The sequence below is a fragment of the Chinchilla lanigera genome, unplaced genomic scaffold (assembly GCF_000276665.1).
Source record: "Chinchilla lanigera isolate Chin_1 unplaced genomic scaffold, ChiLan1.0 scaffold00149, whole genome shotgun sequence".
Taxonomy (NCBI): Eukaryota; Metazoa; Chordata; class Mammalia; order Rodentia; family Chinchillidae; genus Chinchilla; species Chinchilla lanigera.
The window spans coordinates 1779375-1803723 of record NW_004955550.1 but is presented as its reverse complement, the minus strand read 5'-3'; the positions used below and the strand labels follow the sequence as shown (position 1 = coordinate 1803723).

Here is a 24349-nt window from a genome sequence, read left to right as displayed (position 1 = left end):
CGTTGGAGATGTCATTAGAGCCATCTTTCTATTAATTGCTTTGACAATTGAATCTTTTTCCTGGGAGGGGTATAGGAGGAACTCTCAAAACTTAGCTGCCCTAAATCCCCCAACTTCTTTTTATATCTTTGGATTCTTGGATTCATGGAGGGTAGAAATAAAAAAACTTCCCTTAAACTGTCTTTGTTGTTGTTTTTCTGGCACTGGGGATAGAACTCAGGGCCTTTGTACTAAGATACATCCTCAGTCCTTTTTTTATTTTTTTATTTTGAGACAGGGTCTCACTGAGTCACTAAGTTGCTGAATTTCCCAGGCCAGGCTAAAGCTTATGCCTCAACCTTCCAGAGTGTTGGGATTATAGGCATGTGCCACCACAACCACCCCTTAAATTATCGTGACAGAAATTCTTGGTATCTTCTCCCCCTCCAGTTAAAAGCACTTCTGCTACCCCTGAAAATTCTCTCACCTACAGAAAGTAATGAACGTTGTCATTTTTGTCTAACTTTGAACCTTACTTTATCTACTCCTAAGTAGGAGCTTTTCTGGAAAAGGCAAGTGGAGAGGAGTGTGGCCTCCTTTGTGTCCGCTCTTTGTCTTCTGCCACGGAAGTCAGGCCTGCTCCACTCAACACAGGTTTGACCGCTCAGCATTTGACATCAGAATAATAACTATAAATGTTAACACCTCTAAACTTTCCCTATGTGCCAGCCCCTGTACCAAGTGCTTTAGATGTCTTTGCACATTTAACCCAGGTAACACTGCTAGGACATAACTCTATGTTACAGTTTGCGTATGAAGCACCCCCAAAAGACTCAAGTATTGAGGGTTTGACAGCCAGCGCAGCCGTGGGGACTAAAGATGTGACCGGCTGGTGAGGGCTTTTGCGTCCTCAGTGAGATCACGAGTTGGCAGCATTGTTGGGAAGTGACGGGAAGAGGCGGGGCTTAGTTGAAGGTAGAGGATCACAGGTGTGTGACCTTGGGTGTGTGTGTGGTCCCTAGACGTGTCCTTGACTTCTGCTCCTTAGATCCAGGTCAAAACAGTTCTTTCTAAATCTCTCTAAGGCTGGACAGTGTCCCCTGGACGTCCTCGTTCCCCTCCATGAAGCAACGAAAGTCCTTCATAGCCAGCTCCTTCTTTAATTCTTCACCTTCACCCCCATTCTTTAGCTTTTATGTAGGAATGCACCCAGGTTCAGCTAGCCAGGGTGTCTGTCTAAAATTATCATCTTGAACCTCAGTCTGGGGAGGCTGGAGAGCCAAATGCTTTATCTCAGCATTGCTTCAGGGAGCTTCAGGGAGTTGACGGTGATCAAGCTCATCTGAAGAAATGAGTGACTCAGATTGAATGAGTTAAAATATTAGTAATGAACAAAGGCAGGTCATTTGGACTCATTGTCAGTATCAGAGTATGTAGTCACTTTTAAATATTGTTGAGCATTCCAGACATAACTAGGGGGAAAATGTTCCTTATGAACCTTTAAAAATGTTGAAATTCTCTCAGCCATTGAAAATACAGTACATATTTATTATTACAAGAAAAATATTATAAAATGAATGACTGTAAAAGCTTATAATAACATATATAATGATTATTAAAATTTATCACATCATTAAATATAGGAAAATTAATTGACAAATAATATAAATAATAAAAGAACTGTGTTAGCTACATAACCTTAGGAAGAACCTTATTTGTTTGAGCCCAAAATATTTATAACAATTTCATACAATTAAATTTTATTTAATTTAACATACAATTATGTAATTTAACATATAATTATGTAATTCAATTATGTAATACAATTATGTAATTTATGAAATTGTAATTTCATACAATTACAATTTTATTTAATTTAACAAATAGGACAAGACAAAACAATAGACATACTGTAACTGTATCTGTGATTTAACTATACAATAATGTTTTTTTAATTGATTGGTATATTAGCATTTATCATGTAAACAAAATCATCCTTAGGCACTATAATCTTTGAGGATTTTTTAAAATTGAAGGGTAACATGCAGTAAAGTACATAAATCTTAAGTGTACAGTTCAAGGAGTTTTCATACAGTAAATATATTTACATGAACAACAGAGCATTTCCAGGTTCTTAGACGTCCCCACATCTTTTTTTTTTTTTTAACAGATCAAGGATTTATTTTAAAAATAAAAGGAGGACAACATTAACAGACATACAACATTTTACAACATCACAAGAACAGTACAGACAATACAGAGTTACAAACAAAGTGGTAGGGATTTAACAATGGTTGTTGTATTACATATTGATATCTTCAAAGTGGCTTCTCATGAAAACAGATATAGACATGCAATACTGGTCAACCAAAGACTCATTGACAGTTTCTTTCAGCATAGAAATAGAAGACAGAGGAACAACCATGTTAACTATCCTGTATATACATACATACAAAATTTCTCCTTCTTTCCCTTCTCCTTTCCCACATCCCAGTTGCCCTTTACTCTTGAGTGGTTTCCTATCATTTCACAGTTTCTATCATACCTCCGAGTTTAAATTAACTCTTTCAAGATTTACACTAGTGAAATAATGCGGTGCTTGCACATGTATGTTTGATTTATTTCATTTATGAGTACGGTCTCTAGTGGTGACCATTTGCCTATAAAAGCCTCGAGTTTATCCTTCTTTCCCACATCTTTTTCCCATGAATACTTCTCCAAGGCTACCACTTTCTTAGCCTGTATTGCCACAAATTCATTACTTGAGAGCTTTTTTTTTTTTTTTCTTTGTAGTGCTGGAGATCCAACCCAGGGCCTTGTGCAGGTTGGGCAAGTGTTCTACCCAACTCCTACTTTAGAACTCTTTATTTACTTAGTAGGATTTAGGTAATGAGTCTTTGAAGAGATTTCCTATTTGGAACGTCATTTGATTTCTGGAGGATGCATTAAAAGCATGATTTTATCCACTTTATGATTTTGTGAAGAAGATGTATCTCCAAAACCATAATATACCTAAGAAAAATCATCAATAAAGAACACAAAGAGCAGGTGAGTATGGTGGCACACACCAGTAATCTCAGCACTCAGGAGGCTGAGGCAGGAGGATCACTGTGAGTTCAAGATCACCCTAGACTACATAGTGAGACCTTGTCTCAAAAACAAAACAAAGCAAAACAACCCACAAAAAATAACAACGAAAAAAGCAAATAGCAGCTGCGTTTGTAGTTTAGTGGTAGAGCACCTGTTTAACATATGTCAGGTCCTGCGTTAGAGCCAAGCATTAAAGAGAAAAAGAATATAAAATACAAAGTGTTTTAGAAAGAATAAAGTGAGGGGCTGGGGATTTAGCTCAGCAGTCTGGCGCCTGCCGGGCAAGTGCAAGGTCGTGAGTTCGATTCCCTGTACTGGAAAAAAAGACAGAATAAAGTGAAGAAAAGCCCAGGTGTCCCCAAGTACCTTCTTTCCTATGCACCTTAGTTAAAAATCATCTATTTATAGGAAGGCAAACATATAATATGGTGACCACAGAAGCACAAAAATAAATTACAACTTTGGGTAAGTATCCTAGAAGCCCACTTCGTGATGGAAATGTTCTATTTTCAGGAAATGGTGCTGTTTGCACTCAGTTGACTAGCAGCTCATCAACTTACTTGCCTCCCACTCTGTACAAATTGTCCAGTGTTCTGCCGCCTTTCTTTTTTTTTTTTTTGGGTTTTTCTCCGGTACCAGGAACCGAACTCACGACCTTCCGCTTGCCAGGCAGGCGCTTTGCCGCTGAGCTAAATCCCCAGCCCCCTGCAGCCTTTCTTTTGATCACCCTTTCTCTGCCCTTCTCCCTTTATCCTCTCAAACCCCCGTCTCACAGAGCAGGACCCTTGCCTGCCCGTTTATCCTTCAGCCCACTCATGAGCATTACTGTAGGAGAACAAGCTCTCCAGGAGCTATGCTGGATGTCTGCTTGGTCTGCTGCTTGTCAAAGGCAGCTGTTGCTACTACCACCATTCTGGTGGCCATTATCCAACACCTACTAGCAGCCACTGCTGTTGCTGTGCCTTCTTTTTCAACTTCTCCTTCTTTTACTGGGAATTGGATCCATTGCCTTTGCGTTAAGCTATATTCCAGCCCTTTTTATTTTTAATTTTAAGAGAGGGTCTCATTAAATTGCTAGGTTGCCCATGCTGGATTTGGATTTGTGATCCTTAGCTTCCCAGAGTGCTGGGATTACAGTCATATGCCACAACACCCTGCCCCAGTAACCCCATCCCTCCTTCCTGACCACCGTCCCTAAAACAGATGGCACGAGCCATCCCTGACAGAGCTTCTGACAGCGCTTCATAAATGTCATTTCTAAATCTCCTGTAATGTTGTCTGTAGGTAACATTATTCCCACTTTACTTTGCGGAACAGACCTACAGAAAGGGGCGGTAATTTGTTTAAAGTCACGGAGAGGAATGACTGAGCCAGGATTTGTACTCAATTCTGTCTGGCTCCAAAGCTTATCAGACCCTGGTTAGGAATGAAGGTGCTGGGATAGGGGAGGGACAAGTCAAGTCGCACCTTCAACAAGTGTGGGAAGGTCTAACATGTTTGGGTGGGAGGTAGGGTGGGCATGGGATGCAGTTCAAGTCATTTCAGACTGAGATAAAGGAAGAGAGGAGGGGCGGGTGACACCAGGGCTACAGGCAACAGAGAGGGGCTGTCAGGATTCAGCAGATAAAATACTGAAGCTTTTCCTGCTCTACTCACCAGAGGGAGAGGTGCTGTCTTCAGCCCAGGGGGACAGAGAGAGGGCCTTTCCACATCTCAGCCCCTGGGGCCTGGGCACACTGCCAGTGCGGACAGCCGGGGAAGCACTGAGGCAGGGTGATCCTTATCTCAAGGAAGGAAGCAGTGGCAGCTCCACCAGTCTGTTTGTGACAAGCAGCCTCTGGGCCACGAAAGTCCCTTAAGGTCAAGGGAAATGTGATCCTAGGACACGCCTCTCACCCTCTGCCTTCAGGCCGAGGGGATCCAGCCAGACAGAGGCCCAGGGCCCAGGCCAGAAGAGTAGCCAGCTAGAGAAGAAGGAGGAGCAATTAGAAAGGGAGCGGATGAATTAAGGTTCCCCAGACACCTCATAAAAAGTTTCCTGGCTAGAGAGGTAATGACCTTTATTGCAGCCAACATGGTGTGACAGGCTTGATGAGCCCCGGGGTGTATTTCTTCCCGGGTGAACTCTTGCCTACTTCTCTTGTCCCGGCTCTGGTCGCTTTCTTGCCCGGCTGGTAGCGTAGTGCTGTGTGCAGACTAAGTCCACTCATTTTCAAGTCCAGATTCTGCTAGTGGGCTCTGCAACCGACTGATCTTCCTGAAATCTCAAATTCCTCAGCCATGAAGAAGGTAAGTCACCTCAGTCACATCTGTCTCCTGGGAGATTAGAGGATGCCGGTAGGTGTGTTGTGAAAAGCATCAAGTGCTCTGTCAACAGGATGTGGCATTTCTTTGTTCGGTTTTTCTTCCTTCTGGCCATCTCTCCCCCACAGGTTACCTCATCACATCAGGGCTGGGGAGACCTCTGCTTTAGGATGGAGTCAGGGCTGCCTTACGTTCTGCGACCGTCTTCTCCATTCACGGCCTCCCCTTGCTATGCTGCTATGGTGCAGTGCGGCAGGGAAGAGGTGTTCGAAGCACGTCAGGGGAAGCCAAGGCTCTGCATTTGCTTGGCTCCAATCTGGGGGATGAGCTTCGCGTGGGGGAAGCAGCAACAAAATGGTGAAAGACAATGTCTTTTTTTAGAGCTCAGCCTACCGTGTCAGCACCAGCTTCGTCTTGGCCTCTCCACAGAGCTGCACCAGGAAGAGTTCAAGAGATGAGGCAAGAGTACATCTGGGTGGAGAAGGAGGAGGGAGGCAGACGCCAGGAGGAGGAGTGAGATGCAGTCCAGGAAGAAGGGAGCCTGGAAACCTAAATAACTTCGTCCAGGTGCACGGGAAGCAGGTGGGATTCCCCAGAGTCCTTTTTCTGGGGAGGGTCACAGGCCACTATGTAAGATGCGTTGAGGTGCGTCTCTTTGTACCTGCAGTTGGGGTACTGCCCTGTGGTGTGCTTACACACGGTCAGGGACACAGGCTTTGGGCTCTGGTGGCAGTTTTTCTGGCCATTCTTGCAGGTTTTGCTGGGGGTCAGGCAGGTGGCAGCCACGCTGGAGAAGGACGTGTGCAGGAAGGTGTTGAGGGGTTTGCAGCGCTTTGTGTACTGGCTGATGTGGCCCATGGCCGAGTTGCAGGCTTGAGGTTTGGGCTGCACGTGCTGAGTTTGAAACCACTGAGCTGGGGTCATGCATTTGGGCTTGGCACTGACTGGGAGCTCTGCCACCCACAGCGCCAGCAGCAGGAGCAGCAGGGAGAAGCATCTTGCTCCTGCTCGTGCCATCTGTTTTAGGGACGGTGGTCAGGAAGGAGGGATGGGGTTACTGGGGGCAGATAGTGCAGGTGTTTAGTTGAGAAACTGCCTTTATACACCTGCTCATCAGGGCTAATCATGCTCTCCCCACCCTACTACCTCCCGCCTCCCTCGCTTGGTGTCTCATCTCCTCTCCCTCCATGCCCACGTCTACTGTGACCCCGTTGTCCTGACCTTATATCCCATCTCTTGCCATTCTGTCTCCTCCCCGTCCCTTGTCCCTGTGCTTATGCCTCATACCCCTGTGCTCATTTTCCGTGTCCCAGCTTTGTTCTCGTTTTGTATCTCCATCCTCAATGCCACTGTGCTCTCTGGATGCTGTCCTTCCCCTGGTGTGCTGTCCCCCTAGATCGAGGCCCTCTTTTGCCTTCCTACTCATCCGACTGTACAGATGGTCAGAACCCATCCTATCCTCTACTCTTTCCCCTCAGCGTATCTTGCCGCAAGCCTCACCTTCTTGTTTAGTCTTCACGCTGTGACTCCCGTTTAGGGGACTGAAGATGTAGCCACCCTTGCTGAGCCGTCAGATCTCTAAAGGCCTCTGCTCGCTGCCTGACTCCTTAAGGGCTGGCCTGGGCCATGCTGTTTCTATCAGGAAATGAATCAGGCCCACGCCTCTCCACCTACATGGCCCCAGTAAGCGGATGCCTATGGAGCCAGTCAACTGCCTAAAGGTGTTCAGCAATGAGGAAGCTTGGACCCTCACATTCAGGCCTCACTGCATGTGGGCCCCGTTCACATGCTTTTAATGGCTTTTAGTAAAGCACCCGACCCAGGGGTCAACCCAGATGAACTTCAGGGGGAGCTGTCATTGTTCTCCTCCTAAATACACCTCTGATATTTAAGAACAGCCAATCACTGTGGTTTTGAGGATTACTTTTTCTCTAACAAGATGTATGGACAGAACAGCCTAGAAAATGAATGTGTGGAGTTTTCTGTCGTTGAGGTGTACTGCTTATCTTTTGGCGGAGATGGAGGAGACAAGGGAAGAGGATGAATCATCACAGTCACGATGCCCAGTACCATCCCCAACAGCCCAGCTGTTCCAAGATGATTTGTCTCTCTGGGCTCTCCAGCTTCAGGTGCCGAGGAGGGTCACCTGCACCTGGTCCTACCAGGAAAAGCGCCCAACACATCTCATTCCAACTCTTCCCTCCCTACTCTACGGAAGTTGTAAAACTGGACCATTGTGTAACTGCACGTTTGAAACACTGTTGGTGGTGTCCTCTTAACACCCTGCCCAGCCTCCCTTCACCTGCTTCTCATCGTGGTGACAGCCTGGGGCAGTGCTCTGGGGGCCCCTGTGAGGTTGGAGTATGATATGTGGGCAAACTGACAAACTCAGGCAGAGAAACATCACTGTGTAAATTAGAAACAGAGGTGTTATTTTTGTATTTAAAATTCACCTATAAGTAGTACGTGAACTCAGAATCTCAGGTTCAACAAATATTAATTAAGCACCTACTATATGCTGGTGTACTTGGGATATATCTGTGAATCAAGAGACATAAATCTCTACCTTTGTAGAGTTTATATTCCATGGGGGAAAGACAGTAAATATAGATATATTTTGCCTAAAGTGATAATTGCTAAAGAAAAAGATAGGATAGAGGTTGGTGGGCAGTAATTTTTAAGTAGGGTCACCTGGCATAGTGGTGCATACCTGTAATCCTAGCACTTGGGAGGCTGAGGCAGGAGGCTCAACCTGAGTTTTGGGACAGGCTGGGCTGCATAGCGAGTTCAAGGCCAGCCTGAAATACACAGTGAGACCTTGTCTTTAAAAAAAAAAAAAGGTAGGATCATTGAGGGCAGAAATAGAGACTTGAAGAAGAAACAGTGAACTTCTACTTGTCTGGAGGAGGAATGTTCCAGGCCTGAGAACAACACTGTAAAGGCTCTAAAGCTCCAGATGCCCTGGGTGCTGGAGCAGGAAGGTGACCAGAAAGTGAAGGAGTGGTTCAGACAGGGATCAGAAATTGAGCCACAGAAGCAGTAGGACTTTTAGAAGGGCTGTGGTGCCCTGGCATGGTGGTGCACACCTGTCATCCCAGGGTTCTGGGAGGCCAATTCAGGAGGATTCCAAGTCTGAGCCCAACTTAGTGATTTAGCAAGAGCTTGTCTTAAAAATAAAAAAGAAGATGTAGCTTAGTCCAAAGGCCCTGGGTTCAATCCGCACTAGAGAAAGAGGGAGAGAGGGAGGAGAGGAAGGGAGGAGAAGAAAAGAAGAGAGGAGAGGAGAAGAGAGGAGGGGAGAGGACACAGAGAGACAGACAGAGGACTGTGGCTTTTACTCTGAGCAGAGGCGTAATGGACCTGTCTGTTTCAACCTAGCCGCCCTGTGGATTGTAACCTTCCTGATCACAAGGTTTGTGTGCTGCCCTTGGAGGTCAGGCTTTGCGTGAGGTAGTTGATGGGGTGTTTGTTGTGAGGCCAGAGGGAGATGGTGTTTGCGGAGGGAGAGCAGGTGTGGGTGAGGGCGGCTTCTGGAAGGAACGGTAGTGTTGTAGATGGGAAACACCACTAGATGGCAAAAGAGAATCAAGAAGAAGGTGGTTCAGGCCTCAGGCTCTGGGGCTGTCCCTGGAGAGGCCCTGACCGTGGGGGCTGCCCTTTATTTCTTTGTTAAGGTGCTTACCTTTAAAGGCGGACCTTCTAGACGGAGAACTATTACCCTGCTGCTGTGGAAACCCTCAGGCTTGTGGATAAAATCCACATTTTAAAGCAGATCAACTCAGGCGAGAGGAGCCCCTTCTCACCCTCCACCCCCCGGGTGGAGGCTGTGTTGGGAGGAGGGGTAGGAGGCTTCCAGGGCTCATTTGAATTCCCAGCCCAGGCTCTGTCCAGTTCCCATTCTCCCGGAGTGAGGTCTTTCCAAATCACGAACTGAACTGCCCCCTGCGCTTGTGTTTTCCTCTCCTTATAATTATCCTGCTTTGCCCTGCAACTTCGTTATGCTAGACGCTCCAGAAGGCTGCTTAGTGCTGTGTGCAGATGAAATAAACAAGGCCTTGCTGTCTCAGGTCAGTGGGAAAGGGAAAGAAAGTTGAGGTTTGCATATGAAAACTGAAGTGGCAGAGTTGAACCTACCATCTGTGCAATTCAGGCTCAAACCTCTGGCCACAATTATCTGGGTAAGGAACGTAATTGTGTTTATTTGCCTGAACTCTCCACATGAGCTGCTTGTCTTTGTGCTTGGTAGGATTTTACTCTTTTCCCCTCACTCCACTTGTGGGCAAAAGGAAAAGATGGAGGAAGGAATCAGGGCCAGGGAGAACAGGAGGAGGCAGACCTCAGACGGAGGACTGGTCAGGCAGCCTTGCAGCAGGAGAAGGAAGACCGAGAAAAGGAAAGCAGAGGCAAAATGGTGGGAGAGAGGACACGAGGCGAGGCAGCCCAACCTCCACCAGGCTTCCTTCCTCCTCTGCTGCCACACTCGCATCAGCCCCGTGCGTGCGTGTGTGTGTGTGTGTGTGTGTGTGTGTGTGTGTGTGTGCGGTGTGTGTGCGGTGTGTGTGCGGTGTGTGTGTGCGTGTGTGTGTGTGTACATCCCCGCAGTGCCAGGTGGACCTCTGCCGGTGTTCCCCGCAGGACAACAGCTGCGGCTTCCTCTGGCCGGGAGGGAGAGGAGGGAGGAGCCTGGCCTGGCTCCCTGCCTGGCTCTCTCTTCCGGAGTTCCGCACAGCCTCCGGATACCAGCAAAAACCCAGGAGAGAGTGAATTTTCCTCAGAGCAGGAGCAGATCCAAGTTCTGTTATCCTAATTTTGTTGATCCTTGCGTAAACAAGGGTAATGGGCCCGTTTCTGCATGTGGGGAAAGTGAAACACACAGCAAGTTTGGGTCAGACACGGGCTTCGATTCAGGCCTTTGAATTCCCATGACCTTTCCTGGAACAGCTGCGGGTTTGGAGGAGGCCAACTCCAAAACAGAAAGCTGGAATCCTTGGCTCCCAAGCTGGGATGCAGGGGAGAAGGGCCTGGTGTGGGGTGAGAGGCTTCGCCAGGTCACCCTGTCTCAGAAGCCCTTGCCAGCTTTCCACACTCGCTATGGACTGAGTGGAGCACAGGTTCCTTAGCCGGAGGCCCAGGCTGCGGCCATCTAGCTAAACCATCTTTCTGCCTTTGTCTTTGATCTTATCCCACTTAGCACCTCGGAAACGGCTAGCCTGGTTTCTCCCTTTCCTCAAACAGACTATCATAATCCTCTGTCTCCTCTCCCAACTGCCCCAAGAGGCTCATCCAGAGGCCCCAGAATGAGCACCCCTCTCCCCCAGGGAATTTTCCCTGACCCTCTCAATTCAGAGAGAACTTTCTCGCCTGTATCTTCCTATAACATTTACTGTCTTCCAGAAATATTATTTTCTGCTTTGAACTATTATTTTTTCAGATATATTGATTTTTTCCCTCCAGCTAAGACTGTCAGCTCATAGAAGGCTGGAAGCCCCTGTCACACTCCTTTTGTATCTCGAACAGGAGCAGGATGGAACAAAAAGGCTGCAAAGGCTCAAGCCGTCCCTTGGGTTTAAGGACAGCCTAGGACTGTCTGTGACCAGGTGGAACGTTTGATCGACTTGAGTTGGACGGGGCAAAAAGCAAGCTCAAGAAATCATGCTGAGCCCCCTGGGCAGAACCTTGGGAGTTCCCTGGAATTGTAGGAAATCACCCCTGCGCTTGTGTCTAGCCAGTGTTCTACAGATGCTTACTGTCATAGAGGGAGGGACAAAATGTACTGAGATTTACAGGCAGAAAGTCTTCTTTTTTATGGGGGGAGCTAATGGAGATTGGATCCAGGGCCTTCTCACTGAGCAATAGCCCCAGCCCTTTTATTTTTTTTATTTTGAGACAAGGTCTCAATAAGTTGTCAAAACTATGCTTGACAGGACTGTGATTGTCCTGCTTCGGCCTCCTAGAGTACCGAGATTACAGGTGTGTACCACCATGCCCAGCTCAGAGGGTCCTCTTGTATGAAAAATAAATCAAACTTATTATATCAGTGTTGAACTATCGGTACTCCTTTTGATGGCAGAAGAACCAGCACCATTACAATAAAAATTGGTTTAACAAAAAACACTTCCAGGTTTTGTATGTTTACCAACACTTTCTTTTTTTTTTCTTTTTTTCATACCAGCACTTTCAAATGCATAACTTAAACCATCGTGGTAGTGCATGCCTGAAATACCAGCTACTTGGGAGGCTGAGGCAGAAGGAAGGCAAGTTTGAGGCTAGTCTGGGTAACTTATCCAGGCCTTGTCTCAAAATAAAAAGGAATGGAGATACGGATCAGGGATAGAGTGCTTGCCTAGCATATGGAGACACTGCACATGAATTCCTAGTACCATAACAAAAACAAAAACATGAGATACAAGTCAGTCTCTCTTGTAAGGAAGTTTGACTATCTCATTAATCAGACCAGGACTTCTCAATCTCAGCATTATTTATATCTTGGGCTGGACAGTTCTTTGTTGTGGAGCTCCTAGTGCAGTGTAGGGTTTTTAACACTGTCCCTGGCCTTGTGCCAGTAGCAACTTCCAGCTACGACACACAAGTGCTCTCCAGACGTTGCCCAGTTGCTCCTGGTTGAGAACCACTGAATTTCACACAGGACCTGGGGCAAGCTACCATCTCTCCAGAACTTAGTTTTGTTGTTTTTAGGGTGGTTCTTGTATATGCAAAGCCCAGAGTAATGGGGAGCAAGTCCACAAATCTCAGGCTTAGGGAGCATATAAAACCACGAGCAGGATGTCAGAATGGGTGAAGCGATTCCATGTATCAGTACCTCTCTGCACTCAGCATCACCCCTGGACCTGTGCCTGTGACTTTGTAACATGTATCTTTATGTATAACTTTCCCACTGAATTACGGATATAACCCACATTTTTCAGTGTGACTTTCAGATACCTGGCTACTTTTAAAATTATCTCAGTGTAGTCAAAAGCTTAGGAGATGAATTCTAGGTCAGAAGTTCGGAAGTGCTCTGGATGGGTGGAGCAGGCATGAGGTTGGGGTTGGGGGTGCCACCACCAGGATTGTTTAGAGACTAAATGAGGCTTTGCAAATGTCAAAAGTGAGTTAGTGCAGAATTTAGGAGACTGCGTCCAGCTAGTTATCCACTTACATATTATTTAATAATGAAAAAGCACTTTCGCATCTGCCGTCTGATTTTATGCATGCAGCTGCAGGAGGTAAGGAGGGTCCTATCCCACCTGAAGGAGGGGAAACAGAAGGGCAGCGGGTCACGCAGTGCGAAGTCCTGAGCTCCGTCATGTATCTTCAGGTTCTGTAATCCTGAAGGCAGAGGTGGGTGGTGGCCGCTGGAGAGTGGTAATGTGGGCAGGCAATGAAGAACGAGGAAGACCAAGAGGTGCAGAAAGCCTCTTTCTCCTCTCAGGGAAGTGCAGCCTTGGGGGTTGAGGCAGCACAACTCCAGGCAGGGCCATAGCCTCTGTGTGTGGCTTCCTCAAAAGGCCTCAGTCAGCCAGGTTCAGGCACAGGCTTGCACGGCTCCCACTTGTGTTGTATCGTCGAGCAGCCTGAGAGAACGGATGAGCCGCCTGCTCCCGTGGGCTTTGTCCTCCCTTGCTTGGGTGTGCAGTTCCCAGGGGAGGTCATTCCAAGCCTGGACTTCTGAAATGGGGCCTGTGGGACTGATGGAGGGAGAGGGAGGGGGTTGGCCACATTACGGGTAGAGGGGACAGTAGGAGTAAGGGCGTGGAGGTGGGCTGGGGCTGCTACGGAATATTGGGCCACAGAAGAGACTACATTTTTAGTCTGACACTTGCAGGAAAGATATATTTGCATTGGGCATCCCTGAAGTTGGGGAGTAGGTGTGTCCAGGACAGAGGAGGGCCTGAGCAGAAGAAACAGGAATGGGAGGGATGCATCTGAGAAAGTTTCAGTGAAGACTGTCGGGGCTTCGTGGCAGAGGGTTCATAGTCATGAACTGCGTACTCACCATAGGTGAGGCACTGGGCTCGCCGCTCTTGATACACACCTTGACGACTGTGGACACTGCCACGACACATAAAACACTGTCCTCCTGAGAGGACAGAGAAGTGAAATGTATGGTGGCTTAGTGAACTTAGATGGATGACCCACAGCACGGATGCTACAAAGCTAGGATTCAGTTTCTGGTCTATTTCACTCAAAAGCCTGGATCTTATCGACCAGGCAGTCCTGACTCTTGCAATAGGGGTCAAGGGCATGGAAGAACTTAGACTCACTCTCAGGTTTTGGGTACAGGTAACTGAGTGTATCTGTCCACTTTCTCATCACTGGGACATGATACTCACCCAACACCCACAGCTTAAAGAAGATTTAATTTGCTCATGATTTGGGAGGATTCAGTCCATGGTGAGCTGGCCCAAGGCAGAAACAGCATGATGAGGGGCAGGGTGGAGGAGAGCTGCTCACTCACAGCTGCCAGGAAATAGAGAGAAAAGGGAGGGACCTGGGACAAGAACGGGCACAGATGCTTCCGAGTCATCCCCCACTCACGGTGACCCGGCTCCAACCAAGCCCCAACCGGGCACACGCACCCAGCAACCCGGCAACAAATGAATCCACTGATGTGCACAATGATCTCAGAGCCCAAACACCTTTCAAGTACTCCACCTCTGAACATGTGAGGGCTTGGGAAGATATTTTAGATCTAAACCATAACACCAAAGAGACTGAGACAGGCAGTACAGGAGGAGAAGTTGTGAAGAGGATGGGTTTTTCTTTTTTTTATGGATTCATTTTTGGACTATAGCTTGTACTGTCAGAAAAGCCAATGTAGGGGTGCTGTGGATGAGGGGCCAAACAGGGAACTCCACTGTTCTTTCTGCCTTTGGACTCCCTGTCCTGCAGGTGGAGGTTAAAAGGCACTTTTAACAGCCCAAAATGTAGAGAGCACTGCGACATGAGACAGGGCTGCGAGGCTCACGGAAGCCAAGGACGGGAGCTGGCTCTGGCTCTGCTGAAGGAGCAGATAGTTCATAGTTGGAAGAAGAAGAGAACCAGGAGCCTGGCTCTCTCGCCAGCATGGCAAATTACCCAAAGACTAGCTAACCATGGGAGTCTGATCAGGGCAGGCTCAGGCTGAAGGTCAGGTCCCTCATGTCAAGGTTATACAGTGGGTCCAGTTGCTAAGCCTGAGTGAGTGCGCACAGACTGCCAGGAGTGCTGACTGCCAGGGCCCGCGTCACAGGTGAGGAACAGTGATGTGACAGGAGCAAGATTGTTAATAGAGGCCATGAGGGTCCTTGAGTCTCAGCCTTGTACTTTTTGTTTTGTTTGTTTGGTGTTTTGAGACGGGGTCTGGCTATGCAGTTCAGGCAGGCCTTGAGCTCACTATCCAGCCCAGGCTGGCCTGGAACTCCCAGCAATCTTCCTGCCTCTGGCTTCTGAGTGCTGGGTGTGTGCCAACACACCTGGCCTCGGCCTGGCACTTTGGTGGGAGGCCCCTATGCACACACACGGCCTCCTGAGCTCCTGTGAGTGGTGCAGCCTCTGTTCTCTGAGGGTCAGGAATAAGAAACACCTAGTTCTTCAGAAACCTGACAGCATTTTTTTCCCACCTTGCTGTGGGAGCAGGGCTGATGCGCCAGAGCAAACATCAAAGAAAGCCCAGGGACTTAGGGATTTTTGGCAAGTGAGTTGGAACTAAGTGTTCTAAAGACACCAGAGAGGAGAAGATCAGACAGCAATGTCTCTTTCCTCCCACCTATCCAACCCCCTCAGCATAGGGGCTGCTCAAGTTCAGGGGACACTTCTTCCTCCCAGACTAGTCTTTGCCCAGAAACCTTCAGTGCCACTCAAGGCTAGGCCGTTGTTTGCCTCAGGCAAGAAGCATCCCTGCCCCCACCGCGCTGTCTTCAGCTCTGGGCTTTCCAGAGCTTCCAGAGCGGCCTGAGAATTGTCACCTCAGCCTGTTCCTTCTATTTTTTTCTACCTTTTTTTTCTTTACCAGAAAGGGTGTTGGGGTAGACAACTGGGAAGTGTCTCTCACCCGAGGACCAGCTGGATTTCTTATTCTGCAAGTGTTGCAGCTCACGGACTGGGTGAGATTGAGACGCCACAGCGGACCAGGGATGGGGATGGCTGTGGGTGGCTGATCGATCTGGGTGGCTTTGGACAGGGGCCTTCTTTCTCTGGGGTGTAAGGACTTGAGGGATGAGTCTGAGGGATTGGCCAACTCTCGATGGTAAGGAGGGCACATGGGGAAGGTTGAGAAATGCTGTGGGCTCTGGGGTGGCATACAGCCACCTGGGGCCCACCCTGACTCCAGCTACCTTAACTCTGCCAGCAGGAGGAATGGCACCTGTGGTGGCCCAGCTCCTCTTCCTGCAGCTTGTTCTAGGGCCAGCTCTGGTCATAGACTTCAAGATGCATCCTGACGCCGTAGACTTCCGCAAGTTACACATTGACCAACCCAAGTCTGAGTTCTCAGAGGGTTTCCAGGGCTACTGTAACGGATTTATGGCCTATGTGAGGGGCAGAAGGCAAGACTGGTTTTGCCCAAAGATCCATTATGTGCTACATTCCCCCTGGAAGGAAGTCCGGCAACTCTGCAATTATACTGACTACTACTGTGATGTCTATAATGCATACTGCACACTTACTCAGAGGGCCCTTTCTCTCACAGTCTGCGTCCTGGCATCTGAACAGCCATCCACCAGCTGCTTCTACAACACCTACATGTCTGATCAAAGGCTCTATCTGCTCTGCTCCCACAGATATAAAGGTGACCCAATAGGTATCATCAGTGTCTATGACAAATTTTAATTTCCAAACTATCCCTACCTTGTTCCCATTTCTGAAACTCTTGATTCCTGCAATAAGCCTTCCTCCCTGACTTCCAAGTAAGCAGGGCCCAGAGACTAGGCAGGTAGGAAAATGCCCAGGGCTTTGGCCATTGGAAAGCTGTACTGTCTTCTGTGTCCTTTCCAATTTGTTTACCAGTTCACCACCCCCACCACTCCCACTGTCCCTCTCCCAGTGACAGTAAAACCCACCCAAGAAGCTGGCTGTGTCCACTTGGCAGTGCCTGTTGCTGCGCTGGGCCAGATCCTGACTCCTGGATGGAGGCCCAGGCCTCCAGCTCACACCATAGCAACAGGCGTCCAGCTCCGGTACCACCCCCATGCTTCTCATCTCCATCTCGCCCACTTCCCTCCCTACTTCCCCTTCCTCCACTCACAACCCCACACAGGAGTATCTGCAGCTACAGGAGCCTCCGAGGGCCTCAGACCCACTTCAGCCTCCCCTACAGCCCCTCAGTCTCCAGCATATTTTTCCCTGTTCATGTCACCTGTCATTTCCTCACCCCCTACCATGGAGCCAATGCTCTCACCCACACTTACAACTGCTTGGGCACCTGCCTTCTTTTTCCAGGCTCTTCCTGCAGTCCTTTTCACCTGGGCCAACTGGAAGTTATCTTCTCTCTCCCACTCCCACCAAGGTTCCTGCATCCCTTTCCTTCTAGGAGATCCTCCCAAAATTGTCCAAACTCCAAGGTCTGCCACTGACAAAGCTGTGGATAAGGTAGGCCTAGCTCCAGCCATGTGAAGATTTTTTGGTGGTGCTGGGGATCAAACCTAAGGTGTCACACAAGGTGGACAAGTGCTCTACTACTGAGCTATTTCCCCACCCCCACTTATATAAACTTTAAAAACCATACCTCAGTTAAGATAGAGTTATTGTGCCAAGCATGGTGGTATATGCCTAAAATCTCAGAACCCTGGGAGGCTGAGGCAGGAAGACTGAACGTTTCTGGGCAATTTAGCAACTTAGCTAGACCCTGTCTCAACTGCCTCAAAAAAAAAAAACAAAAACAAAACAAAAAAGCATAGAACCATTAGGGCAAACTGGGGGAAGGGTAACACTGCTCTACTATTTTTTTTTAACAACTTTTTGTGAATCTGTAATCATTTCAAAATAAAAAGTTAAAAATACATTTGACTCAGTTCAGTTCTAATTCCTTGTTTGTTTGTTTGTTTGTAGACAGGGTTTTACTATGTAGTTCAAACTGGCCTTGAATCCACTATGTAGCCCAGGCTAGCCTTGAACTCACGGTGATCCTCCTGGGCCACCAGGCCCAGTTTAATTCCTTATTTTTATTCTGATTTCCCCCGGCAGACCTCAGCTGTCACAGAGGTCTTCTGTTCCACAGGTAACGTAATGGAGATGGAGTGGGTACAATGCAGTTCTGGGCTGGGGATTGAAAATGGATTGAGGCCCCCTCCCTCACTCTAGAACAAGAACAAAGGTGTAATAGGAGCCCGGCTACCCAGCCTGACTTCCACTTCTTCCACAGCAAAGCCAGAACTGCAGCAGATGCGGACAGTCAAGGCACAGGAAAGGATCTAAATGTGCTATCTGGGTCACAATATGTCAAATCAGAAATTGCTGCTGGGCATGGTGGCACATGCAGTAGGATTGCTTGGAGTTCAAGACCAGCCTGTACTACATAGTGAGTGAGACCCTGTCAAAAAAAAAAAAAAAACAACGAAAGAAAGAAAGATAGATAGATAGATTGCTACTCTACTTTGGGAGGCAGGAGAACTGGAAGTCAATGATGTGCCTCCACATCTGATTTGGTTTTTTGAGACAGGGTCTCACTATGTAGTTCAGATTAGTCTTGAACTCACTATGTAGTGAGTTCCCAGGCTGCCATGGAACTCAAGGGGATCCTCCTGCCTCAGTCTCCTGAATACTGGGATTATAGGCATGTGCCACCATGCTGGCTTACCTCTACATCTGGTTCATCTCTTATTTCCAAATATGTTCCTCAGATGTGCTCTTAGGGAAATGCTACCCTTGACTGGTAAGCACGAGGTTAATTAAGCAAGGTCACGGGTACATAGCTGACTCTTCAGGCTTTCTCTTCTCCCCTTCTACCAAGGATCCACTTTCTCCCTGCTCTCCTCAGACCAAACTCATTAACTGTTGCACACACAGATGTTTATTGTTGCCTCATGCCCTTGGTGGCAGGAGATTAGCGGGCGAAGACACAGCTCCTGCCTACTTGCTGCTCTTCTTATCATAGGTGCCAGCACCCTTGTAGCCGCTCACGTAGCCCGAGCTGTCAGCCTTGTCTTCCCGTCCCGCGATGCCCTTGCCCTTGCCGCTCTCGTCAAAGCGCTCCTTGTGGCTGCCCGTGTACTTACTGGTGTCCGTCAGGCGGTCCACTGCACCCGCTGTTGTTGGTTTCTGCAAGCCAGAGGACAGGCTCAAGCCCTTTTATCCCTTCCCCAAAGATGGCCTTAGGCCCTCAGAACAAGGACCTGGAGGCCCTCCTCTGCCTCAGCCTGGTGCTGCTTCCCTGGGGCCGGATGAGCAGCTCTAGCAAATCCTGAGTGGGAACATGTGCCATGTGTGGGGAGGGAGGGCGGATGCCTCTACACTGCTGCCAGAGGATTTCCCACCCAAACCCAACGTGCAGAATAGAAAGACCTTTTTGTATGATGGGGCAGTTATGCGGAGGATGGGTGAGAGGCAGGAGGTCTTAGGTTAAACTTAAGGAGCAGAGGAGGACTGGGGATTAGGTACCAAGTCTCCTACGCTGATGTCACCCCACACTCACCAAGCCCTACACACCTGGCTCAGACACTGGAGACTTGGGAATGAGTTTAAATTCTATTAAAATAGCTACACTGCAGCCAGGGGTGCATCTTGGCACAGCCTCCTCAAACTGCTCTGCATCTTGGACAAGTGACTGCCCCTCTCGGGGCTATGGTTTCATCTCTTCTGGGTGACCACGTGGTCTCTAAGTCCGCTCTGGCACCTATGGTGCACCACAGGCCTTCTGCCCCAGCTCCTGCAGTTCCACTGTTGGTGGGGTTTGTGACATTGGAGGAAGGGCTGATGGGGCAGCAGGGACTTGGAGAAGTGGGGTCAAGAGCAGGGTGAAGAACTGCACTCACAGTGACACCAGTGGTGGCTGGTTCCTTGCCCTCCATGAGTTTAAAAATTTCCTGCAGGGCTTCATCTGGGTTCTTCCCCTTGAACCGCATCTGGCCTAGTTCCTTCATTGCTTCTTGGAATTGCTGAAATGTGATGGTTCGGGCATTTTTGGCCCTGGCCATTTAGAAATACAAGAATTTGAATCATTGTTTCCCGAGGTCAGACCTTTCCCTTTCTCTGATGTGGTCTCATCTATCCTATTATGGAAAGTCTCTAGGACAGAGAGAGCAAGAGCCAGGCATCCACAGGTGCTTGGAAGGCGCTCTGCAGTTGCTCCACACAGGAACCTTTGCTGCCCCCAAACCCCCAGAGGCCTTACTTCACTTTGCTGAACACGATGTCCACAGAATTTGAGGTGACTGCCTTGCCGTCCATGATGTCACAGTCTTTACACAGCTTGGAGAAGTTCTTGTTGTTTATCTCAGCGCCACTGCTGGCCGAGTCCCCGAAGGCAGCAAATCGATGGAATGTTTTCTCTGCTTCTGATGCCATGGTCAGCTGGAATCGGGGAGAGCCTGAGGGTGAGGGGATGGGGGTGGGTTAGACAAAGCCAGACACAGGAACAATTTCTTTCTTACTGTTGCTCTCTCCCTTCCTTCCTTCACTCCGTTCCATCGGCTGGAGCTACAGCATGTAACCCCTTCCCAGCACCAGGGATCCTAGTGTTGAGCTCACATACTGACTAGTTCCCCCTTCCCGACCACTTCTGTTACCGAGGAGTGCCTGGGTGGTGTCTGATTCTGTCCTGCCTATGTATCTAAGGGTGTGCAGCTCTGCAGGAGCTGGCTGGGTGGGGAGTCTGTGTGGCAATGAGGAGACAGGTAGGGGCAGGGAGGAAAGCTCAGCAGTGTTTGTGACATCACTTCTGGCTCCAGGGACACCTTTGTCTTCAAGGGAGGGCTTCTGGTCTACCTCTCATTCTGCACTGAGCAAGTTGACAACCTTCTGATCTCCAGATAAACTCCCTTCCTCATTTCAATCCAATTTACCAGTCCTGTGTGTCCTGGGCAAATTGTGTTATGCTCTGCCCCACAATAAAAGCTAAGGAAAGCGCAGGAAAGGTGTCAGTCTGTCCAGGCAGATACAGCAAAGTATCTTAAATTAAATGGCTTACGAACAACAGATATTTCTCCTGGTTCTGGAGGCTGACAGTTCTGTGATCAACAATTTGGTGTCTGGTGAGGGTTGCTGTTTCACACACGATGAATTCTAACTGTGTCCTGAATTCTAACTTTTGCCCCTGAGCAAAGAGGCAAAAGAGCTCCTTTGGGCCTATCCACCCACCCTCTTCCTGAGGCTTCTGTCCTCAGGAAACCTGCTCAGGACTCATATCTTCACTTTGGGCATTAGGATTTTACAATGTGAACTTGCAGGCGGGGACTACAAACAGTCATCCCATGGCAGGTGGGATAAATGGAAACAGGCTGGCTTCCATCCATTGCCCTTCTGCCTGAGCTCCAGGCTCAGGTTCAGTCACCAGCATGGAGAATCTCACTGGCTTTGGCAGATCAACTTCAACGGAACTTTAAAGGGCTTCCTGTGTGGGGCCCAACAGAGAATGCAGGGGCCTGAGTGCCACAGATCCATGTCGGTCCATGTGAAATGGCCCGAGTGAGGTGAGTCTCAGACTCTGAAAATTCTCCAGAGAAGTTTCTGTGCAGGTCAGAAATGTTCCTCGTGGGCTTCTCTCTTTGGCCTTTTCCCCCACCCTGGTGAGACACGGATCCTAGAAGAGAAACACAACAACTAGTTTGGTGACTTCCCTCCCCCTTTCATCTAATCAGTCACCAGTTTCTGTAACTTTTTTAATCTTAAAAACCCATTCTTTTTTTTTCCCTTTTTATTACTTCCTCCCTTATTCAAGTCTTTTTCACATGCGATCTGGCTTGTAAAGGACCTCTTTCCTAAGTCTAAAACACCACTCCTACCTACCCCGTTACCCACCTCCATTACCCTGTTCTCATCAGATTAATGTTCATAAAACTATTTTCTCCTCATCGCTCCTGCTCAAGAACATGGTATGGCTAAAGAATAGATTATGGATTTTCACTGTCAAATCTTTTTGTCTTGCATTCAAGGACCTGCATAGGCCTAGGCTATTTCACCATGCATCACCCTCTTCTCATTTATATTATTCTCCAGCTGGAGCCATAAGGGTCTGATCACACTTGAGAAGCTGGCAGTGCAGAGAGTAGAGCTTTGGAGTGGGGCAAATCTGAGCGGGGAAACCAGGTATGTCATTTACTAGCGGGTGGCTCTGCACAGGTCACTAAATATCTCAGCTTCACGTGATACACCACTGGGGGAACACACGTGAGAAGTGCCTTGTGCACAGTGGCTATACTTTAATTATACATATAACTTGGGTTTTTTTGTTGTTTGTTTTTCTTCCAGTACCAGGAATCGAACTCAAGACCTCACGCTTGCCGGGCAGACGCTGTGCCGCTGAGCCAAATCCCCAGCCCTATATATATAACTTGTGTAGTATTATCTCCAGACTTTCCCGCATGCTCTTTGCCTGGATAGAATGCCCCTCTCTCCCACTCAGATGTCCCATGGTTGCACTTTTTTCTGGGTATTCCTCCTAGAAACAAAGGCCTTTTCCTCCTCTGAATTACAGTAAGGTGATGGCTCTTAAGCTGTGGGCTGCAGCACCTGGGGCGAGGGCTTCTGAAGCACTGCAAGCAACCTCTGCAACCTGTAGGTGCACAAAAGACTGAGTAGATCACGTGCCTTGCATATACAGGTATTGCTACATATACATGTATTGTGATTATCAGAATACTGCAGAAAATTCTTTGAAATAATTGAATTTATACATTTTCTCCGTTGGAGGGATACGAAGACCATTACTTCGTATGGAAATGGAATTCTCTGATGTCCCACTTAAGGAGTGGGAAACTACTGCTTCAGGACTTATTCTCCAAACAACTGATCTTTATATAACTTCCCCTAACCTTTTCTGTGTTTACATCTTCCCTTGACTACTGGGTCATAAACATCTAGAGAGGGTGTGGCCAGACTCCACACTTTTTCACATGCCATCTTTACAGTGGATTACACACAGCAGGTGCTTCAACTGCTGTTTAGTTGAAGGTATAGTTTGAAATGCTGGCTCTGAGAAAGTGTATGTATATGTGTGCTAGAGTGTGAGGATGGTGGGGACTCATTGTCCTTACTGGGACACTTACACCCAGGTCTTGCTCAGAGCTGCCCTAACAGAAAAGAATCCTTTTCTAAGGCAGAATTAGCTTTGCTTCAGTGTGCACCAGGCTGAGGGGACCCCCAGGCCTAGGAAGCAAATAGATCTCAGTGGAAATTTCCCACCTCCTGCCTGCCCCAAGCCCCTGCGTAGGCCCCTTATCAGGTTCCCCCTGAGTCATCCTGACCCAGAGACGAATTTAGATGCTGGAACCTTCACGTCTTTCCCTCCCCCACTCCTAGTAAGCCTGCTTTAGACACATCAAAGAAGCAAGCAGGTGAAAGTTCTCTCTGGGTTCTCTTTCTCCCCCCAGTTCTTCTAGGGCCGCTGGTCTCTCCTATCCTAGGCACCTCCAGCCACTACCCTAATTCCAGCAGGCTTTTCCTTGTGCTAAACCCACAGCCAGAGAGGTGAGGGGCTCGGCTGAGAGCCAGAGCACTTAGCTCCTGCACCAGCTTCTTGGAAAATAGTTATGAAGGGAGGGATCAGAAGGGGACAGAGGGAAACTCGGGTACTCCACACTGGGGATAGGGAAAATCTCCTAGATTGAGGGCTGCTGGAGGTTTGGTTTGAGCCTACACAGTTCTGCTGTGGGTCCCCTCCTCCCGTTTGGCCTCTCCTCCTTTCCAATAGACCTGCCAAGTGGGGATGAAAGGGGCATTGATGTTCCTTGGATGGGGGGGGTGCGGGTGGTGGAGGGAGGGTGGTTCCCAAGCAGGAGCAGGGAGGGCAATTTGGGGGTCTTTGGGGAGCCATCTGTGCTGGTGTTGCAGTTGGCAGCTCGAGTTCCATTGGCCATTGTTCCCAACTGGCCTGGCGCCCAGCCCCCGAAATGGCAACTCAGGAACCAGGCTGAAGGGGGGGTGGGGGGGGATGGTCCTGGGAAGGGGCAGTTCAAAGGGGGGCAGGTAGGAGGAAATTCGATCTGGTGTCCTTTTGCTAGAGACAACTTTGAATTCCCTCAGCTTTAACAACAACCATCCCATTCCAGGGGCCCTTCCCCTGAGGGGCACAAGCTGGGTGCATCGCCGTGTGCATCGCCGTGTGCAACAGTGTGGCAGTCCAGGATGGCAAACGCACCTAGTCACCACGAAAGACACCGTCGCCTGGGCATGGCGACCTAGCCAGTCTGAGCCGGTCTCGCCCTTCTTTTCTGGGCCGGCCTGGGAGGGGTTAGAGCCGAAGCCACAGGGTCTCTTGGGTCCCCGCCCGGGACACAGAGTCCTCCCCAAGCCCCTACCCTACCCCCGCAGGGTTAACCCCGCCCCCCGCGCCTGTTTACCCCCGAGTCAGAGCCCTCTGGGGGGTCCCCGGCCCCTCCCCGCGCCCTCCCGGGCTTGGGCCTGACCCGGGAGTCCCTGTGGGCTATTCCCCCCCCCACGCCTGCCAGCGCTCTCTATTTATAGCGGCCCCCCGCGTTCCCGCCCCCCTCCTGTTGTCCAACTTCTTCGGGAGCAGGCGGAAAGCAGGCGTCGGGACGCGGCACACAGGAGGTACCCGGACCCCGGGCCTGGGAGTCGGAATTCCTACGCCCTCGACGCCCCCAAGCCCACTCAGGGCTGACCTGCGAGACCCCAGCCTCTTGGCGCCGAGCTTCGCCTCCTCCTTCTCCAGATTGTTTCCGGACCCGCGAAGTTGAATCGTGGGGTGTCAGTACCTTGGGCGTCTCCCCTCTGCCGCCCCCACCCTGAGTCTGGGGACGGGGGAAGGGGCCGGGGTGCGACAGGCAGACCTAGGTCGCGGGAAGAGGCGGCGCTGTGGGAGGGCGAGGGCTCCCCAGCGGGG

The 24349-nt window shown here is 49.1% G+C and overlaps 3 protein-coding genes and 1 long non-coding RNA gene across 7 annotated transcripts; 2 read left to right on the top strand and 2 right to left on the bottom strand.

Annotated features, from left to right (window-relative positions):
- The first annotated feature begins 3532 nt into the window (after positions 1–3532).
- On the top strand, positions 3533–17174 carry Rnase13 (ribonuclease, RNase A family, 13 (non-active)). 3 transcript variants are annotated; one of them, XM_005412091.2, is made up of 4 exons: positions 3533–5358; positions 5755–5955; positions 15368–15458; positions 15704–17174. In XM_005412091.2, the coding sequence occupies exons 1-4, from the start codon at positions 5350–5352 to the stop codon at positions 16180–16182; spliced, it is 780 nt and encodes a 259-aa protein (XP_005412148.1). In that variant the 5' UTR covers positions 3533–5349; the 3' UTR covers positions 16183–17174. The 3 variants fall into 3 exon arrangements, with proteins under 3 accessions (XP_005412148.1, XP_005412151.1, XP_005412150.1); XM_005412094.2 differs by lacking the exon at positions 5755–5955; XM_005412093.2 differs by lacking the exons at positions 3533–5358; positions 5755–5955 and adding an exon at positions 8993–9440.
- On the bottom strand, positions 5923–7423 carry Rnase7 (ribonuclease, RNase A family, 7). Of its 2 annotated transcripts, none has more exons than XM_013508574.1 (2): positions 6874–7423; positions 5923–6430 (listed from the first exon to the last, which is right to left on the bottom strand). In XM_013508574.1, the coding sequence occupies exon 2, from the start codon at positions 6388–6390 to the stop codon at positions 5923–5925; it is 468 nt and encodes a 155-aa protein (XP_013364028.1). In that variant the 5' UTR covers positions 6391–6430; positions 6874–7423. The 2 variants fall into 2 exon arrangements, with proteins under 2 accessions (XP_013364028.1, XP_005412147.1); XM_005412090.2 differs by having other exon boundaries at positions 5923–6390.
- A 1164-nt stretch (positions 17175–18338) lies between the features above and the next one.
- Tppp2 (tubulin polymerization-promoting protein family member 2) lies at positions 18339–24319 on the bottom strand (the record flags this gene model as incomplete). The annotated part of the gene is given in 4 exon segments (XM_013508575.1): positions 18339–18609; positions 19323–19476; positions 19682–19877; positions 24129–24319. Coding segments are annotated over 3 exon segments (516 nt in total). The 3' UTR covers positions 18339–18420.
- LOC106147385 lies at positions 20934–24076 on the top strand. Its single transcript, XR_001232264.1, has 4 exons — positions 20934–21023; positions 21505–21594; positions 21757–22458; positions 23556–24076. It is a non-coding gene; the product is annotated as an uncharacterized LOC106147385 (long non-coding RNA).
- Positions 24320–24349: the final 30 nt, after the last annotated feature.

Bases quoted from the DNA above. Each gene is read 5' to 3' on its own strand.
- Rnase13 (XM_005412091.2), top strand. The intron at 5,956-15,367 runs GTGGGATTCCCC...TTTCTTTACCAG, and splicing joins TCCAGGTGCACGGGAAGCAG to AAAGGGTGTTGGGGTAGACA. The intron at 15,459-15,703 runs GTGAGATTGAGA...TAACTCTGCCAG, and splicing joins TGTTGCAGCTCACGGACTGG to CAGGAGGAATGGCACCTGTG.
- Rnase7 (XM_013508574.1), bottom strand. From the start codon at position 6,390: ATGGCACGAGCAGGAGCAAGATGCTTCTCCCTGCTGCTCCTGCTGCTG.